Source organism: Nycticebus coucang, chromosome 5 (assembly GCF_027406575.1).
Source record: "Nycticebus coucang isolate mNycCou1 chromosome 5, mNycCou1.pri, whole genome shotgun sequence".
In the NCBI taxonomy this organism is placed as follows: Eukaryota; Metazoa; Chordata; class Mammalia; order Primates; family Lorisidae; genus Nycticebus; species Nycticebus coucang.
Window position 1 is genome coordinate 75,924,698 of NC_069784.1, and position 21,095 is coordinate 75,945,792.

At 46.4% G+C, this 21,095-nt stretch overlaps 1 protein-coding gene across 1 annotated transcript; it reads left to right on the forward strand.

Moving 5' to 3' along the window:
• The first annotated feature begins 12,156 nt into the window (after positions 1-12,156).
• PRDM13 (PR/SET domain 13) lies at positions 12,157-20,814 on the forward strand. Its single transcript, XM_053592703.1, has 4 exons — positions 12,157-12,502; positions 14,042-14,173; positions 14,486-14,606; positions 18,289-20,814. The coding sequence occupies exons 1-4, from the start codon at positions 12,359-12,361 to the stop codon at positions 20,016-20,018; spliced, it is 2,127 nt and encodes a 708-aa protein (XP_053448678.1). The 5' UTR covers positions 12,157-12,358; the 3' UTR covers positions 20,019-20,814.
• The last annotated feature ends 281 nt before the right edge of the window (positions 20,815-21,095 follow it).

Below are 21,095 nucleotides of genomic sequence, written 5' to 3' on the forward strand. Positions count from 1 at the left end.
TTTTTTAATATCCAAATATTTTTGGTAAGATAAAGTCAGTCATATATCAATTAAAAGGTTTATTTATATAAACCTCTCAAATATAACAAAATGCATACAAATTACAAAGAAATCTATAAAATCATCTTCTTGGTAAAACACACAAAGAAACCAAACCATCTTCCATTTGATAGCAGTACCACTTAGGAATTGCTATAAACTGTAAATAATGGTGGTTGTATAGATATCAAGGTTTATTTTCACCTAAAAGAAGTTCAGACATAGGTAATCGAGGGTTGGTGTGGTCATTCCATTAACTCCTTTGTGATCTTGCTTCTTTCTGTGTTTCTGTTTGCCCAGAATATAGCTTTTGTTCACAGAGTCATTTCATGGCCCAAGATGGCTTGAGCAGCCCAGCCATTATGTATGCATTTCAGGTTGAGGAAAGGCAAAAGGGAGCTGAATTGTCTCCTTAGCCTCACATCCCACTTCCTCCTGCAGCATATGGATGAAAAACTTACATAGCCACACCTAGCTAAGAGGAGGCCGGGACACAGGCTCTGCCAAGACAGCCATGTAACCAGAATTAAGTTAATGCAATGAGGTTCCTGTTAGGAGATGGGAGAATGGATGCTGAGAGAACGTACTGGTGGAAGACCCTGCTACGGTGACTATGGCAACACAGTGAAATTGTATCAAGCTTATAAAAACCTTTCCACTAAGACTGGGAATATTCTACCTTGTGGCCCCATTCTTTCCCTATTTCTAAATCAGAAGCTCGTTTTCGCAGACTTCTTTTTGCATCCAGGACACTGCACTGTGGCTTGGGCTCTAAGTCACACACCACCACCCAGGACTTCGATTTAGAAGTGAGTAATGTGAAAAAGCAAATGCATATGTGGAATCCCTCTTTGTGAGGCAGCAGCACAGGCATCAAACTCCCTGAGCCAGCAGGACAGCAATCCATGCTCAGAGCTGGCAGTGCAGTTTGTAGGGTCTGTGTCCTCATCAGTGGCAGTGGTGACTCCAGTGGACCCACCATATGGTTTTATTTGGGCAGTTTTCCTGGGGGAATAGCCTGTAAGCCAGTATTTCTTGCATTTACATAGAATTAGAAGCACTTAATATTTTTTTCTGCTTCAGCCATTCACAGGGGCTTTTGATGTTTGCACCTCTGTTAGTTTTCCGGGGCTGCCATAAAGTGTATACCACAAGCTGGGTGGCTTTAATGATAGAAATTTGCCTTACAGTTCTAGAGGCCAGAAGTTCAATATCAAGGTTGTGGCAGGGTTTGTTCCTTCTGAGGGATGAGAAGGAAGAATCTGTCCCAGGCTTATGTCCTTGGACTTACAGATGACTGTCTTCACGTTCACCTGACATTCTCTCAGTAGGAAGATCTATGTCCAAATTTCCTCTTTTTAAGAGGACAACAGTTTAATGGACTAAGGCTCACTCTAATAACTTCATTTTGATGTGATTGCCTTTATAAAGGCCCTATTTCCAAATAAGGTTGCATTCTGAGGTAATGGTGGTGAGGACTTTAACATGCAAATTTGGGGGGTAACAATTCAACCCATAATGGTATCTAAGAACCCTCACTGATCCAGGCAAGTCTTGGGACATCATATTAGGGTCACAATATCCCCTAACTCAATATCAAAATCTCTTTCCTTCCCTCCCTTCCAACATAACTTCAAGGTTCAATGGTCAAGGATGATTGTAGAATAATTTCACTGATCTTTTAGCAGGAAGATACTTGCACTAATAAGATGAATTTAGATAATTTATAATTGGCTTAAGTGCAGATTACATTTAGTGGTTCCTATTCCAACTGAGAAGAAAAGAAAGTTTTATTCAATGCCAAAGATTTAGCATTTTTTATTGTGAAGACATCAGACTCTGCCTGTGGGTTCCTTACACCTGTCAGGTACCACTGTAACTGAGAAGGCTCCAGACAGGGGTTTGAATTGTAGATGCTGCAACTCAACACATTCTCTCTGGATCATCTCTGCCTTAGCTTTTTATAAGATCACAGAACTGATGCAGCTTTTTGTTTCTTTTCTTTCACGGTTCAAGGGAATATTGACAATGTACATGTAACCACTGCCAGCTCCATCTTTCTTCTCCCCTACTGGATTTTTAAAAAACATTATTTTAACAGCATTTTATTCTGAAAATGTTCCAATACATACAAAAGTAGATGGGAGGGGCATGTAGATCCTCTGAGCTTAGGAGTTCAAGACCAGCCTGAGCAAAAGCGAGACCCTGTCTCTAAAAAAAAAGCCAGGTATTGTGGTGGGCATCTGTAGTCCCAGATACTTGGGAGGCTGAGGCAAGAGGGTTGCTTGAGCCCAAGAGACTGAGGTTGCTGTGAGCTGTGACATCACAGCACTCTACCAAGGGAAACAAAATGAGACTCTGTCTCAAAAAAAAAAAAAACCCAAAACAAAAAGAAAAATAGACTATTGTAATGAATCCCCATATACTCATGACCCTAATTTGACAATTATCAACTTTTGGCCAGTTTTGTTTCATCTATACCCAATGGTTCCCAAATGAGGGTGATTCTGTCCTATGTGAACATTTCGCGATATCTGGCATCACAATGGGGGAGAGATGTTACTGGCGTCTAGTGGCTAGAAACAGGGATATGACTAAGAATCATACAGAACAGCTCTGACAATAAAGAATTATCAAGCACAAAATGTAAATAGCACCGAGTTTGAAAAATCCTGACCTATACCTGTATGCACTGCCCTCCCGTCTTAGAATTACTTGAAGCAAGGCCTGGGACCGTGGCTCAGGCCTGTAATTCTAGCACTCTGGGAGGAAAAGGTAGGTGGATCATTTGAGCTCAGGAGTCTGAGCACAGCCTGAGCAAGAGTGACACTCATCTCTACTAAAAATAGAAAATCCAGCTGGGTGTTGTCGTGGGCACCTGTAGTCCCAGGTACTCAGGAGGCTGAGGCAAGAGGATCTGTTGAGCCCAAGAGTTTGAGGTTGCTGTGAGCTATATACCATGGCACTCTACCCAGGGTGACCAAGTAAAACTCTGTCTCAAAAAAAAACAACAAAAAAAAGAATTACTTGAAGCAAGTCACGGATATCATATTTCATCTGTAAACATTCCAGAATGTGTCTGAAAAATAAGGATTTATAAAACATAACCACAACACAATTATTTTACTTAAAATAACATTGATTTCTGGTATCATTAAGCATCTATTCAGTGTTCTAGAGATATCTGCAATGGTCTAGCCTGAAAATCACACACTGTCACTTCTGCAGTATTCTCCTGGTTGTAAGCAAGTCATAAGGTCTTGCCCACACTCAAAGTTTCACCTTTTTAGGTGAGGATTGTTAAAGAATTTGTGGACATATTTTTAAACCATCATATCCTTTAAGTCTCTTTGAATCTATTGATTTCCCTACCCTTTTCTTTTCCCTCTTGCAACTTAATTCTTAAAAATAAAAATGGGCCATTTGTCCAGTAGAGGGTCCCACAGTCTGTTTTTTTGTTTTGTTTTGTTTTTGCTGACTGAATCCCATGGATTTGTTTATCTTTCCTATTTCCTATTATCAGAACAATCAGATTCAGGTTTGATTCTGTCTGCTTGCTTATTTTGGCAAGACTGTTTCATAGGCAGTGTCTCATATTCCATTCAGAGACACATGCTATGTAGTTATCTTGCTTTTTGTGACCATCATTGATGATCATTGCCTTGATCCATTATTTAACTAAGGGTTGCAAAACAATGGTATTTGAATTCTGAAAGTCTGTCTTTCTTTGTTAGGTATGATATATCTATAATGAAAGGCTTCTTCTTATCAATTGTTCATTGCCCTGAGCTAGGCATGACTTTATCTTATGTGACTGGCCAAGTGACCTCTAGTGTCAGAAGTTCTGCTCCATCTATCATACACAACAGTACAGAAACTTGTCATGGGGCTCCATAAATGGTAAGCATTAGAAAAATAGTAATAAATAACACTTATGATTGTATCCTATGTCCTGAGTACTATGCTTAGTATTTGTGAAGTAGGTCTGATTACTCATATGAATCTGTTGAAAAACTGGAGAATAGAAAGGTTACCCTTGCTTAAGTTCACGTTGCTAATAAGTGACAGAAGCAGGATTTTAATCTAGGCAGTCTGACTCTTGAGCCCCAGCTCTCAACCATTAGGACATCCAGTGATAACGTAATGATCCCCTTAGAGAAGAGTAGATAGGTGAAGCCACTTAAACCTCTTGAATGCAGTGTGGTCAAGTATAAATGGCCTGGGCTTTAAACTCAGTAGGATGTAGGAAGAATTTTGTCTCTATTATTTACTTTGTGACGCTAACAAGCTTCTTAGCCTCTTCAAACTTTTCTCATTGGTGAAAGATAGATAAAGTCTACATCTAGTGTTGTCATGATGGTTTAACCTAATTGCTTGTTGTATGTTGGGCATTTAAAAGTTATGAAAAGATGTACACATATGTGTGCTCAATAATTAAAAGACAAATAAACCAGTTAAAATAATGGCAAAAAATATGAATAGATACTTCTCCAAAGAAAATATAGGAATGTGAAGAAGCACATGAAAGGATGCTTGAGTATTCGTCATTAGGGAAATGCAAATCAAAACTACAATGAGATACCACTTTATCCCTACTAGAATGGCTGTAATTAAAAAGACAGATAAAAGGCTTGGCCCCTGTAGCACAGTGGTTATGGCAACAGCCACATACACTGAGGGTGGCAGGTTTGAACACGGCCCAGGCCAACTAAACAATGACAAGTGCAACAAAAAATAGCCAAGCATCCTGGCAGGCACCTGTAGTCCCCGCTGCTTGGGAGGCTGAGGCAAGAGAATCGCTTAAGCCCAAGAGTTTGAGGATGCTGCGAGTTGTGATGCAACCACACTCTACCAAGGGCAACATAGTGAGACTCTGTCTCAATAGCAACAACAAAATGAATAAATAAAATAAATAAAAAATAAAAAGACAGATAATAAGAAGTGTTGGCCAGGATGTGGAGAAACTGAAACCCTCATATACTGCCCATGGGAATGAAGAATGGTGCAACTGCTTTCAAAGACAGTTAGATAGTTTTCTTTTTTTTTTTTTTTGAGACAGTGTCTACTATGTCACCCTTGGTAGAGTGCTATGGCGTCATGGCTGACAGCAACCTCAAACTCTTGGGCTTAAGCGATTCTCTTGCCTCAGCCTCCCAAGTACCTGGGACTACAAGGGCCCACCACAACACCTGATTATTATTAATTTTTTTTGCATTTGTCATTGTTGTTTAGCTGGCCTGGGCTGGGTTCAAACCTTCCAGCCTTGGTGTATGTGGTGGATGCTGAGCCAGTTTGACAGTTTATAAAAGGATTAAACATAAAATTATAATATAGCCCAGCAATTCCACTCCTAAGGATATCACCAAAAGAAAGAAAAAAATATACACACAAAAAATGTATACAAATGTTCAAAAGAGCATTAATCTTACAGCAAAGAAGTAGAAAGAACTCAAAGGCCTATCAATTGATGAATGGATAAATAAATAAAATGGGATGTATTTCCACAAAGTCATATTAGTCATCCATAAAAAGGAATGAAATCTTATACATACTACAACACAGATGAACCCTGAAAACATTATGCTCAGTAAAAAAATCCAGGCACTAAAGACCATCTATCGTATAATTCCATTTATATGAAACGCACAGAATAAACAAATCTTTGCAGACTGCAAATACATTAATGGTTTCCTAGAACTCAGGAGGTTGAAGCTAAACTGGGAAGTATAGTATGGAATATGGATTTTCTTTGAGGGGAGAAGAGGAAAAATGTTTTAAAATTAGATTATGTTGATAGTTGCACAACCCTGTGAATTTATTTTTAATAATTGCATTGTAGTATTTATTTATTTAGAGACAGAGTTTCACCATGTCACATTTGGCATAGTGCTGTGGTGGCACAGCTCACAGCAACCTCAGACTCTTGGGCTTAAGTGATTCTCTTGCCTGAGACTCCCAAGCAGCTGGGATGACAGGCACCTGCCACAATGCCTGGCTATTTTTTTTGTTGTTGTTTAGCTGTCGGGGGCTGGATTCAAATCCCACCAGCCCCAGTGTGTGTGGCCAGCACCATAGTGGCTGAGCTACCAGCTGCCAAGCCTGAATTGTATGCTTTAGAAGGGTGAATTGTTATGTCATGTGAATTATATCTCAATAAAGCTGTTTTAAAAAGGAAACACATGTACATACATAAAATTCATTTTATGTAAACTTACTTAAGTTTTAGGTCATGATTCTGTAGTATTTGAGAGGTTCTTTGAGGGCCTATGAGTAAAAGGAAGGATGCATAAAATTCTAACATGTTTTCAGGAAACTGTTATAAAATGGACCATCATTTGCTCATGTATATAATTAACATGACCATGAATAACATGGTCATGTTATGTGTTTATTCAGGAGATGGGCCAACCTGGGGAAGAAAGGTGGTTTTTAGGTCTGTTGAGGAATTGACAGAGATAAGTTTCCACCCAGGACTCACCACTGTGGGGGCTTGTCCCTCTGTCACATTGTCATCCTGCCTGTCCAGATTCCCCTTTGTAGTAGAAAAACATAGCTTCCCACCATGACTAAGCCAGTGTTGGGGTGGGGTGGGGTGGAGGATTCTGGATTCTGTGTGGTCATTAGGTGTCACTAGCGTGAGTTTGGGAGTCTAACTTTGAGTAGGAACTCATTATAAAAATTACTGGCTAGGCTTGGCGCCTGTGGCTCAAGCAGCTAAGGCACCAGCCACATACACCTGAGCTTGCAGGTTCAAATCCAGCTCAGGCCTGCCAAACAACAATGATGACTGCAACCAAAAATTAGTTGGGCATTGTGGCAGGTGCCTGTAGTCCTGGCTACTTGGGAGGCAGAGGCAGGAGAATCGCTTGAGCCCAGGAGTTGGAGGTTGCTGTGAGCTGTGATGCCATGGCACTCTACCCAGGGTGACAGCTTGAGGCTCTGTCTCAAAATAAATAAATAAATAAATAATTTAAATTAAAAAAAATTACTGGCTGTTATCCCATCTTCAGATCTCTGTATCACCATCCTTTTATTTTCTCCCTTGTTTCCCCTTACCCTGTACAGTTTAAAAACTTTTTGAATCTCAAGAATAAAATTTCTTTTATTTGGAAATATATTATTATGTACTGAATCCAAAATGATACTAAAAGGGATATAGTGAAAAGTCTCTCTCTGATCTCAAGCTGGATCACCCAGAGTCTCCTAACCCTGCAGGGAACCCATTTCCATGTGGATTTAAATAAACTAATAAACACAAAAGGAAGTCCAGATAATTTCAGAAGTATCTGTTCTCCCCTCCACTCTTTTGTTCAATATTCATTTGTCCTGGTTTCTGTATTCCTCTGGGTAAAAGAGACTGCCACTGCTCCCTGCTTAAACAACCATCCTGGTCTCAGGTCCATGTTGATTTTTGGTTTTTAAAAGGCTTTATCACCTTCAGCCCAGGAACCCACCAGCCTCTTCTAAGTAGAGATTTATCAGCAGACTATGAATCTACATATATGGTCTGAATGTATATGAATATATTTTACACATACATTCACTTCAGGCAATACTATCAATGATTTGATTCTGAAGTTTTTTAACATATAAAAAAAGAGTTTTTTATTTCTATTGTGAGCCTCCCCATTTAAGGCCCCAATTTTTCTTATTATTGCTCCAAGAGAGGGTATGTTTGGGGGTGGGGGTGGGGAGTTCAGAAAAAAAGAAAGCCACACTTTTCAAGGAAAAGAAAAAAAAAAGGAAGAAAAAAAAGTCTGGGCATCTCGAGAACATCTTTATTTCGCCTTTTAACTCTCCGCCTTTCTGATTAAAGAGTTCAGACCTGCTTCCCCGCCCGCGTTCAATTATTCCTCGGCATCTTTTCTCAGAAGCTGTCACCACCACTTGCTGAACTACACAGCCCCATCGTGAGCCATTAGCTGTGCTGTTTTCCGTTTCGCTTTTCTTTCCTCAGTTTCTCCCTGCAATCTTTATAAATCTCCCTTGGAGGAGGAGTGTTGGAGCGGGTGGAAGTCTGAGCACAAAGCAACCTGAGAATTTCTGTCACTCTTTGCATATGCTCCTAAGTGCTTTAATCCCAATTAGGGGCGGCTGACACACGGTCCTATTCATTCCCATCAGCTCTTGAATACATTTGCCTAGAAATGAACTTCACAAATAGAGGCGCTCCTAAATGTGTCCAACAGCAGGGAAAATCGAATTGAGTGCGGGCTCATTCGGCGGCGGCGGGCAGGGCAGCGCTGAATGTGGAGCTGCCCCAGACATTGCAATTCAGCAACACGCTCTCCTGACTTTTCTTTGCACCATGTCAACCGAAAGAACCAAGAAATAAGTTGGGGAACTCCGGTTAAAAGGCAACTTGAGAGCGATTCTGAATACTTTTATTGAGCCGCGTTTCCAATGGAGAACTTAAAAAACAACAAAACAGGCGCTACCAACCCCACCAGCGGCGTCCGGGCTGCGTCCTGGCTGCAAAATTTGGAGCCTCCCGGCGGCAGCGCACACACCGGCCACGCAATTAAGGGGAAAATGGCCCCGTCGCCAGAGTGTCATCTGGTGGCGTTCCCAGAGCCCGCTGCCGCCGCCCTATTCAAACCCGGCCTTAATGTCCCACCCGCGCCTCGGGGGCCGCGCAGCTGGTCCGCGCTGACCCGCTGGCCCGGCCGGCGGACACCCTGGGCGGGGGGTGGGGTGTGTGCGTCCCTGGCCACCTCCGACCAAAATTTGGCTACTGAACCCGGGATCTGCAGGCCTCTGCCTCCCCCTCGGCCTCGCCTCCAGTCTCTGACCACCCCCCTCCGCACCGCTCTTTTTAGCCCCAGGTTCGTGACTCCGCGACAACTGGGGGGGGGAAGGGGCGTTTGGTGACCAGAGTCCTCCAGGCTGAGGACCACAGACAGCAGCTAGGTCAGTCTTCCTGAGGACCAAAGCCCAAGGCCTAAGAGCAGTGGAGGCGAGCAGCCCCAGAGAAGCCCATTCTGGAAGGAGCCACCTTCTCGGCCCTGGAGTTCTCTGGGAGCGCCTTCTTCTAGGAGGAACCCAGTCGTGTCACACGCGCTGGGCGCCCGCTGCAGTTCTAGCTCTGTGCTGGGAGGCGACGACTAGCCGGCCTCGGGCCGCCCTGTTCTGGCGCAGCCGAGTCGCAAAGCACAGTAGTTGTGGGACTCGTCCCGCCCTTCCGGCCGGCGGCTGCCCGTGGACACCCAGGCCCAGTGCGAGCAACCTGTTACCCGGCGGGAGCCGCGCGGTGCCCGGTGCGCAGGCAGCAGGACGTTTCCAAACCCGCCTGTCCCCTCACCTCGATGCAGCAGGGATTTCGCTTTAACCGGACCTCCAGACGCCCATTTTAAGTCGATAAAAAAAAAAAAAAGCCGATTGGAATGTTTTGATTGAGTCTCAACATTGTCTTTGAATCAGACTGAGACCATGTAATTAATGTGTCTTTTTAATAAGGGACAATACGGCCGTTCAAGCTATTTAATTTCATTTAATTTTCCATCCCATTTGCTGCACAGCCCGCTTTTACTTTTAACACCCAGCCTTTCACGGCCCATCTTGCTCCACTGGGCACATTAGATTGGTTTCACCCTTGCTTTTTAGGGGAGGAAAAATAAAAGAAAATGTGTTCCTTTCCTCCTTTGTGGACAATTTATTTCACTTGGGGAACTTCAACTCTGAGCCACAGGACAGAATAAAACTCAGTGAGCTGGTGTGAATGCCTCTGGCGCAGTCTCTTTCTTCTCGTGGGGCTGGGAACCAGCCACAATTGGCTATATTAATAAATAACTTTCCTCACAGTCGGCCTTTACATGGTCCTATTGATAAAATTGTTCGCGTGTCGTTCACGCTTTTTCACTCATTAAGGAGGGCCAGGGAGGCGCCCCGAACCCAGGCCCCGCGTTCGCCCCTTCCCGTTCACAGAACTGGTAATTTAAACTGGGTGTCATCCCGGAGTCGCCAGGCCAGAGGTTAGAGGGACATGTTCATGGCTTAAATTTATTGCCCTCCACTCTTCCAGCGGCTTCCTCTCTTCCTTCCCTCCCTGGGCTTTCGCCATTCATAGGCGGATCAAAGGGTCTCCTTCCACTCTGTCCAGGGCAGCCTTCCTGGGCCGTAGAGGGACGATTGGGGGGTTAAGAGGAATAATCAGTGGCAGCTCCCTCAGAAACTGGCCTGGGCATGGTGTAGTGCACGGTCAGAGGGCCACCTCCAGCGGCCTCTTAGTTCCTGAGAGCAGCTCTTCTTTGCCCTATGGTGCAGGTTTACATAGGCCCTGGAGTTGGCTTGGAGGCTGACCATCCCTTTGCCCCAGCACGGGGTGACTTGTGATGCTTAGACTTGAGACTCTTGCCCTGGTCTGGGTTCTCCCATTATACAAACAACTGGAGTTTTGGAACTTCCAGAATGCACTCACTCTACATGTTGCTACTGTCCTTCCCAACAAATCCGGATGAAAGCTGAAAGGGAGCCAAGGGTCTGTTTGCATCCATCATTCCCATTTTACAGACTAGGAGACTGAGGGTTCCAAGTCATTCACTAAAGGTTTCCCAAAAATTGAGTAGCAGAGCACAGATAGAAAGACCTGAGTCTCCTGGCCCTATCTAGGTGCCAAACATAGGTCTCCAGTGAGGGGGCACCGCATGGAGATGCTTTGAAGGCGTGGGTCAGCCTTTCCAGTTGCGGTGCTGCCGCCCGGCACCCTGCAGCCCTCAACTGAATCGCTCTGGCTCACAGCTGGAAAATCGCGCCTTCCCTTTCCGGGAAGAGCACGAAGTCAACGCCAGGCGCTGCACCGGGTCCTCTGCCCTTGTGCAGTGGCTGGGGCCTCTGACACTGTGCTGGAAACAAACACCACTCAGGCTTCTTCGGGAAGAGCGTGTCAGGCTGGGGAGGGTTTGGGAGTTCAGTTCGGGACTGCGCGGGCAGAACTGTAACATGTGCTACTTATCTGATGTACTGATTACTCGGCTACTATTTTATGAAAATAAATGTCCTCACATGAATAGGAAGCTTTCCTAAAAGAAAGCAGGGAGCACTGTGGTTAAACCCTGAAGTACCTATCCTATTAGTTCACGAAAGTAGGTACAAGTAAGGGTCATCTCAAATGGCCACCTTGCTGCTCTTCCTGGCAACCTTTGCCAGACTGCTGTGGTTTTGTTTTGTTTTGCTTTTACTAGAAAAATCCAGTTTGTTGATTCTGTGGAAGTTAATCCAAGGTCTTCCTCTTCGTTTTAAACTTAAAAGTAAATTAGGGCTTGAGTTGATGGGTTGGCATATAGAGGGGATGTGATTAATAACTGGTGTGCAAAAGTTCTTTTTAACCCCCTGGGTCCGGTTCGGAAGGGACATCCTCTGCAAAGCGTTTGGCCCTTAGGCCTCTTCCCATTCTCCAGAGAAAGTGAGGGCCCTGGGAGAGCCCAAGAAAAGTGATGCACAGTTGACTTGCCTTCTTGAATTGGTCCGGACTCTTCATATATGGGGCGAAATGGGACAGAAGTAACGATTAAACAGATTCTAAATGACCGACTGGCCTGAGCCCAATCCCCTGAAATGGTAATATGGTCGTTATTTAAAAAGTGTAGGTATTTTCTGGTGTTTTCCCATCAAGTACCTGCCTAATTTCTGTATGGCACACGCCAGAAATCAATAGAAGTTAACAAGTCCTCCAAACAGTCCCCATCTCTTTGTTTAATCTCCTTTACAATAAAGCCAAGAGGAGAGAATTAAAAATCTTTGAAGTAGACCAAGGCTCAAAGGAATCAGCCAAGTAGACTTAAAGTAGTCACTTATTTCCCAAAACTGGTTTGTCCGTGAACAATAAAAGGAAGTAAAATTTATGGAGAAATTATACAGTGGATTTGTCACTTAAAATATCGTAACTGTCTCAGGGACAATACCCCATGCTGAGGATTAATGGTCCCGCCGGACCTTTGATTCACCAGCGCCTTTTCTTCGTCCTTGACAAATTGGATTTTTAGGAATGGGAAGGTCGCCTGGACCATTGTGTGCTAGCCATTCAGAGGCCTCGATTATGCAGGGGGCTGAGGGAACCACTCCATGTGACCCTCTCGGGTGGGACTTTGCAGCTGCTTCGCAGCGCAACTCTCTCACCAAACTCCGCGCCCTTGTGCTCACAGTGCCAAAAGGCACCCGCCCCAATAGAAAAGGCGCAGTGCATGCCCGCCCGCGTCACTCCGCGGGCGGAGGACGCACGTCGGGGCGCGGCTCCCTAGCTAGCGCGAGGCTCAGGCTCTGTCATTCGCGCCCTGTGGGGGACCCGGAGCACCCGAGCGCCTGCCTGGCGGCGGCGGCAACAATGCACAGAACAGCCCGCGCTCCAGCCGCCAGCGTGAGTGCGGACTGCTGCATCCCGGCCGGCTTGCGCCTCGGGCCGGTGCCAGGCACCTTCAAGCTGGGCAAGTACCTGTCAGACCGCAGGGAACCCGGGCCCAAGAAAAAGGTATTGGCTATTCCGCCCTCCGCCCGCGGTCCTTTGCCTTCCTTTTCCCATACCAGGGGTATGAGAGGAAAAGTGGAGGAAGGGAGTGATTGAGTCGTTACCTGCTAATTCTGCCGGGTAGAAGAAGACTGCTATTATTCCTAGCAAGGCTAATTAACAGTGAGCTGGACAGGGGCCCGGCTGAGCGGAAGGGACGGGGGAGGACATGGCTGAGAGCGGGACAGGTTCTAGATGGGTGCACTGGACTCTCTACGTGCCGGGACCTTCAGGAACTAGCTGTTTTCCCCGCGCTTTGAGGTCTCCTCCTCACAGCTCTGGAGCCTCCCCCTCCACTCAGCTCAGCCGGCTCTCTCTGGAACGCACCGTCTCTGGGGGCGCAGGGCGGCGAGGACTTTTATTTCTCTTTTCCTTCAATATATTCATTTGAGGCTTAAATATGCCTTGACATAATTTAATCCCATTTCCTCAAAAAAATAAATCCTTGGGAGGCTCTCAGTTTCTAGAACCTCTCTTGATTATTTCCCCCCGCAAATATCTGTGGGTTTGGGGTAAATGGAGAGTGGAAGACGAGCAAGGTGGTGGCTCTGATGCGGGCTTCGAGGGCAAAGGGCGTCCTCCACCTGGGGATCCAAGTCAGAGCGCCTGCAGCCGGGCACTCAGAGTCCGCCTCCCCAACCGGGAGGCTCCTGGGCAAACCCACCAGGTCTGACTCCCCAACCCCAAACAGCGTCGCGACTCCCGACAAGGAGGAAGTTTAAAGGCTCGCGCCCCCTTTGAGAGCGTCCCAGCAGCCAAAGGTGGGCACACTGCGACCAGGAAATGAGGGCAGGAGTCTGGTGGGAAAGGGAGGACCTTGGCTTTAGGTTGCCGCTGCCTAGAGCTTCCTTCTAAGAAATAGCTCCTGCGCGGGGTCAGTGCTACCCTCATCCTCTGCCTATCGAAATTAACCCTCTTCTCTCCCTCTGCCCCGCCCCAGTCTAAAGCCAGGTTTGCAGTGCACCAAGTTTTCCTCTTTAAACGCGCTTTAATTGCTTTTAAATGGCCGCCCATTTGCGGGCAAGCTTTCCCCTGGGAGCGCTTTGTTCCGAGACGTTCGATACCAGTCTCGCCGCACCTAGGGGCGGTGAGGCTTGAACCCCGAGGCTGGAGATATTGGGGCTGGAAGTGGGGGCGCATTGGGCCCTGGGACTGCCTTGGAAACGTTTCTACCTGGTGTTAGAGCTGCTCTTAGAACCGCAAGTGGGAGAGCATGGTAAGGGAGGGGACTTCTTGGTATGAGATGGGTCCAGGCACGCAGGAGGATACCCTCGCCCAACATATTGCCAAGGTGGGACGCGGTAAGGCGGCCAGTCTTTCCCTCTTTCTCTCTTCCTTCAAGCCACAGTCCTCAGGAATTATTCTCTTCTCAGCAGCCCATAGCGGTCTGGCCAATAAGAAAACAATCATTTTCCTGTGTCGGGTAGGGTGTAGGATATACTTCTCTCTGGGTTGCGGGCCTGGCCATGGCGCAGGGGAGAACCACCGCTGCTTGTGTTGCAGGTGCGCATGGTGAGAGGGGAGCTGGTGGACGAGTCGGGGGGCTCCCCTCTGGAGTGGATAGGGTTAATCCGGGCAGCCAGGAACCCCCAGGAACAGACTCTGGAAGCTATTGCAGACTTACCGGGAGGACAGGTACTGCGGCTTCCCCTTCCACGCCTCCACCCCACATCCCCACTGTCAATTGATCTACCTAATCGTCCCCGTGGGGCCGATAATATTAAGCGAAAAGCGCTTAGCTGCAGGTCTCATTTAAACATCTATTAGATATTTGGGGTAGATACTATTGTTTTCTGTTTGAAGGATGAGGGCAGTGAGGTTCAGAGAGGTCTAGTAGCCTCTCCACGTCACACAGTGTCAGAACCGGTATTTGAACCTTTCTTCTCAGTTGCTTTTTTGACATATTACCTCAGAAATGACAGACCTGTCCTATTCCTTGCGTCCCAGATCTTCTACCGGGCTTTGCGAGATGTCCAGCCAGGGGAGGAGCTGACTGTGTGGTATTCTAACTCTTTGGCGCAGTGGTTCGACATCCCCACGACTGCAACTCCGACCCACGACGAGAAAGGTACCGCCCCCCGAAGGGCCACTAGGCCAGCGTGGGTAGGCGAGAGTTCACCTCTCTTCCAGTCTTGAGGACGAGTCCCCAGCCTGAAGGGCCTTTCGCTGGAGCTTTGTAAACCGGAATTCAAGTTCCTCATGGAGGCAGCGTGGCGACATGATCTACTTAAAATCAACAGTAGATAGTAACAACAGTGATTGTAATAAACTGGCTCATAATGGCAAGGGTGAAAGTAGTCCGTATTAACTTTATGGGGTCACCCTTTCCTACTGCATACAGACAGACAATTATCTACATGACTGAGAATCAATTAAGGGGCTTTAACCATTGTTACAGTACGTATTTCGGGAGTTCCAGAGAGTATAACCCTAACCTGGGTTGCTTTTACAAGGTGAAAAAGCTTCTTTTCCCACTGTTTTTTGAGGACAGCAATGTTTTTCTACAGCATTTTAGAAGCATTACGGTACTTACAGCTGGCCAGTTGGCAGGTACTGAGTCCCTTACATTTAAATGGTATTTATTCATTCCCCTTCCCTACTTAAATTGAATCTGGGATGTATCCCAGTTTCTTCTCAGATTTATTTGATCTCTTCTAAAGCCAAGAGTGGATTTATGCAAATTAAGGTTCAGTAATAAAGAGAAAAACATTAAAAAAAAAACCTTCCCTAGAACACTTACAGGCATTTCCTGTGAAAGAAGTCCGGGAGGTGCTGGAATAGTTAAGGTCCTGAGAGTCCCTTTTCATGCAGGAACCTTCCATGGCTTTCTTCTCTTGTCAGTTGTTTGTCTAATTTCCCCTAAAGGCAGATTTATTATTTAAAGTTGACATAACGAATGCTGTGAAATATTTTAACATGCTCTTCTCCTGAACTGCCTGCTTAATCTTATCCATTTAGAAACAGGTTTAGAGAAATTAATACAAAAATGGGAATTAGGAAGCATTTTATGAATAAGACAGGATGAAGTTTATTCAAAAGGATGACTCACTTCAAGTGTCACTGTCCCCTGTAAATTAATTGTATGCATAGATTTGTATATATTCATTAAAATTATCCTAAAATAGTTTGTTTCTTGCATCATATTATATTAAATTTTCTTGTCAACTTCTTCTAGTAAGAGAGAAACATGATAAAACTCCATACATAGTGAAGGACTTGCAAATCTGCCACAATAGATCAATTTGGAGGGCTATTGGACTTTATTTATTTATTTTTGAGACAGAATCTCACTTTGTTGCCCTCGGTAGAGTGTCATGGTGTCACAGCTCACAGCAACCTCCAACTCCTGGGCTGAGGCGATTCTCTTGCCTCAGCCTCCAGAGTAGCTGGGACTACAGGCGCTGCCACAATGCCTGGTTATTTTTTTGTTGCAGTTTGGCTGGGGCCAGGTTTGAACCCATCACCCTTGGTATGTGGGGCCAGCGCCCTACCCACTGAGCCACAGGCACCACCTGCCACTGAACTTTAGAGGCTAGACAGTTCCACATAGAACACTTTCCTTAATTAGGCATCACCAAAGAGTACAAAAACAACTTGTTTGAGTAATGACTACTATGTTTTTCTTTTAGCCAATTGAGCTTATAAACATCTATGGTAATGGAAGTCAAAACAAACACTATTTTCCTTTTGGGGAAGGCATAGGCTATTTTGAATCCTGACTTCTCCAGATTGGAGATAGCTGTTTGAAATCATGAACACCTTAGGATTACACAAAAGAGAGGAGGCAAGGTTGCTTATGAAGTGTGTTTGATATGCTGGCATCATTTGGATCTCAGAGTCTAAACTGAAAAAGGTGCATATTGAATCAGAAAACATATTTTGCTTAAATCTCAGAGAAAGGAAGAAATAAGTTGAGATACCAGCTATTCTTCCAATACTGGCTAACTTCAGTTGGTTTCAATTCTATAATAAGATTAAGGAAAATACTGCCCCTTTGTTTTAAGAACAAAGCTTACTGGCCTTGCATTGAGATGAGTCATTCTGGGCAGGCTCTTAAAAACTCCTCCTTTCCACAGGAGTAAGGAGAGGGAGCTGTTTAATTTAGAAAAAAGGGAGATTATTTAAGATGTTAAACCAACATACCCCTCTAAGTGAACACAGGTTTATTTTTTCTCAAGATTAATTTTACATGAGTATTCAATACAAGGCAATTGGAACACTGAAATAGTTTTTTATCTAAATCTTCTATAAATAATTAGGATAAGGTCTCATAGGGAAATACTCTTCTGTTTTTCTCTTTCTGCTGTCCTTTGTCCTCAATTGGAATATACCATTTCTCACTTAAGTTTTCATCATTGTTACTGAGTGGTGTGTGGGGAGACTACTTGCTTTATGCAAGCCAGAAGTTAATATACACGCAGGGAAGAAGATCTGCATTTTTTTCCATTGTTATTTCTCTAGTCATGTTTAGAAGTTTGAGCTGCTTGCACACACATAAGGAGGGAGAATTTAACTTTCCTATTACGTTTTATGAGACTGACATATACTTTGGAAACTTTCTTGTGGATCAACTACTTTCTCACCAACATCCTTCCCTTCAGCATTTTCAGCCAACTACATTTTAAAAGAAACCCAACTGCAAGATCACTCTTCTCTCTACACAAGTAACCTGACCCTTCTGAGTGGAAATTAACTTCTAGCATGTGACAGGAATCTATCTCATAAAAGTGTCTCTTGACTGTGTTCACAGACTGGCAAAATTAAAGACAACTAATGCTAATAATATTAAACACACTAAAAACATTTGCCACCATATATATATATGTATATATATAGTGCTTGGTAGAAAACTCTACACTTATTAAAATCCAAATATCTATATCACTTACACAGAGTGGTGTAATAAACTAATAAATGTATTTCCTCCAAGGACTTTACTATGCTTGGGTCTATACAGTTATCTAGGAGTTAATTAATTACCAAGTGGAACAACTGAGGAGACGATACCACATCATCCTTCTTAGAATATCACCCTCCTTTATAGAATATCAGGACGTAGGATTTTTTTCTGTCATCAAATTAAATGGGGTTAAAGAGGAAATAAAGATGTAAATAATTTTGAAGAATAGCAAATTATAGTTAGTCCCTATGTGGTCCTTCAGTTGGTCACGCTCCAGGAAAACCTCAGGCAAAGTGTTTAAGACTGGGAGGGGGTGAAAAGGGTGGGTAATGGACACAAAGGACATTGTTGTATGAAAAGGAATGATTACATATGGCCCATACATACAGAATATTGTCTCGCCTGGTAATGAGGCACTCATGACCATTAGATTGGCCTTTGTTCAGTTTATCCAAACTCCTTGACATACGTCACCTATTCTGCAAACGCCAACAGATGGGCTCAGGCACAGCACAGCCTCAACACTTGATTTAAAGCAACAGCTGCTGTTTGCTCTTCCCGGGCCAGCCTGCCTGAGTGGTGCTCTTCAACGAAGATTTTGCTTGCACAGCCTGGAGGAAGTCTTGGTTGGAAAGGCCAGGCCCTGTCCTCTGAGTAGTTCCAGAGGATAGAGAAAGTGATAAGGGCTAGGTAGGTATCCGGGGCTTTTCTGGCTCGATACAGTGGAGCTACGGAATTTACTCGCTCTGTCTCCATACCACTAGTCAAAACCTTTGCCTTAGGTGCGCTAGCACTTTGTGTTCGCTTATTTTCTTCTCACCAGGTCGCTTTCCCACTCTTTCTCACCCAGGGGAGGAACGCTACATTTGCTGGTACTGCTGGAGGACGTTTAGATACCCCAACAGCCTTAAGGCACATCTGCGTTTCCACTGCGCGCTCAGCGGCGGTGGGGGAGGCACCTTCCTGCACCCAGAGCACGCTGCCCGCCAGGGCGCTGCCCCCACGGCGGATGGCCTCGGCGTCTCCCAGAAACCGTCGGCTCCTGACTTCGCCACTGCGGCCCAGACGGGTGCTTTGCGGCCGCACCCCCAGAGCCTACCACCCACTCAGGCCTGCGGGGCGAGGGACAGCATCAAGCGTGAGGTCTCCTCTGCACCCTTGGCCACCTCCCCGCCCCCAGGCAAGTGGGGGCCGCCCAAGAAGGTCAGGGAGCAGCTGGACCGAGCCCTGGACATGAGCGGGGCCAGCCGAGGACATAGCCACTTTCTCGGCATCGTGGGCGGTTCCCCAGCGGGGGGCGGCGGCCTGGCCTTCTACCCCGGCGTGCGCTCAGCTTTCAAGCCTGCCGGCTTGGCTAGGGCGGCAGTGGCAGCTCACTGCGATTCCTACCGGGAGGAGAACGGCGGTAAGCACGGGGCCGGCCTAGCCTTAGGCAGGTTGCTGGGTGGGGGCCGGGCAGGCGGGCGCCCCGGGAGCGGGGAGAACCCAGCGACGGGAGGCGCCGGCCACCACCATCACCACCACGCACACCACCATCACCACCATCCCAAGTGTTTGCTAGCAGGGGACCCGCCACCGCAGCCTCCGTCGGGCCTGTCCTGCTCAGGGGCCCTGAGCAGTTTCCCTATGCTCCCAGTACCGCCGGAAGAGGCATCCCCATTCAAGCACGTGGAGCGCGTCCCTCCCGCCGCCGCGGCGGTGCTGCCCGGAGCGCGTTACGCGCAGCTGCCCCCAGCGCCCGGGCTCCCCCTGGAGCGCTGCGCTCTGCCGCCCCTCGACGCGGGCGGGTTCAAGGCCTTTCCTGGTGGCGAGTGCAGCCACCTGCCAGCCGTCATGCCGGCCTTTACCGTTTACAACGGGGAGCTGCTCTACGGCTCACCAGCCGCCGCTTATTACCCGTTCAAACTGCACTTTGGCGGGCTGCTGAAGTATCCGGAGTCTATCTCCTACTTCGGCGGGCCCGCGGCAGCCGCTCTGGGCCCGGCTGAGCTGGGCTCCCTGGCCAGCATCGACCGAGAGATCGCCATGCACACTCAGCAGCTGTCTGAAATGGCGGCCGGGAAGGGTCGTGGCCGCCTGGACTCGGGGACACTGCCACCGGCGGTAGTGGCGGGGGGCGGCGCTGGGGGTAGTGTCAGCGGGGGCGGCGGCGCAGGCAAGCCCAAGACCGGCCACCTGTGCCTCTACTGTGGCAAGCTGTACTCGCGCAAGTACGGGCTCAAGATCCACATGCGGACGCACACGGGCTACAAGCCACTCAAGTGCAAAGTGTGCCTGCGGCCCTTTGGCGACCCGAGCAATCTCAACAAGCACATCCGGCTGCACGCCGAGGGCAACACGCCCTACCGGTGCGAGTTCTGCGGCAAGGTGCTTGTACGCCGCAGGGACCTGGAGCGCCATGTCAAGTCCCGCCACCCGGGCCAGAGTCTGCTCGCCAAGGCAGGCGACGGCCCAGGTGCAGAGCCCGGCTATCCCATGGAGTCTGGGGATCCCAAGAGTGAAGACAGTGACGTGGACGTCTGCTTCACCGACGACCAGAGCGACCCAGAGGCTGGGGGCGGCCCCGAGCGCGACTGTTAATGAGTCTTTTAGGGAAGGGGAGGGGCGAGGGAGTCTGGAAAAAGAACTTCTCTGGTGAGAAGGACTCGTTTGACAAAATCATTTTTGTTTTGGGGAGGGCGCCAGATTTGGAACAGAGAGAGGTCCCATGTCCAATGCGGAAACTCGGACTTCAAGTTGAGAAGGGCCTTAAAGAAATCTGGCCTACTGGGCAGCTAGAGGGTGGCCAGCCCCTTTTCCCCACCCCCACCCCGCACCCCAGGCATCCTGGACCTCTTGGATAGGCTTACACCGCGTCGCCCAAGCGTTTTGCTCTTGGGGTTTAAGATCACATTAATGCAAACGTCACAACCCTCGAGGGGCGTTGGATTTTAATTGCCACGTATTTTTAAATTGTACTTTTCTGTGGAGGAAATTGTGCCTTTTGAAACGACGATTTGTGTGTATTTTACATTAGCATTTCATTGCGTAGTCAAAACAGTAGTCGCAATTCGGTGGCTGTGACGTCCATACACTTGTTTTCCATTTTATCTGTTCCCATGTCAAAGGCTACGCCTTGCCTCATTGAATATGTAGTGTTAGCAGGTGTACAAATTGTTCAAGTCGCAATTATTTATAAGAGAATAATTATAAATGTAAAATATCTAAAGCATGAATCTAAGAGCACGCAATATATAATTTTAAAGAAAATATTCTATTTGTTAGAATATAAATGTAGTGTATGTTGTTTTATAATGAATGGTGTAAATTTGATACAGTATTTTGGTCTTGGTTCCAGATTGTGCAATCCTTAAGAAAAATAAAGATACAAATGGGATTTTGTTTGCTTAGCAATTTTAGCAGATCTTTTAAAGAAGTAGTTTTATTTGAAAGCAATTTTTGAGGAGGCTTCAAAATAAATCATAAGACACTGGAATAGTTTTACTATTCATAAAATAATGTTAAGCGGTGTTGTAACAGGGAAACATACCATTTTCTTTTTTTTTTTTTGTAGAGACAGAGTCTCACTTTATGGCCCTCAGTAGAGTGCCGTGGCCTCACACAGCTCACAGCAACCTCCAACTCCTGGGCTTAAGCGATTCTCTTGCCTCAGCCTCC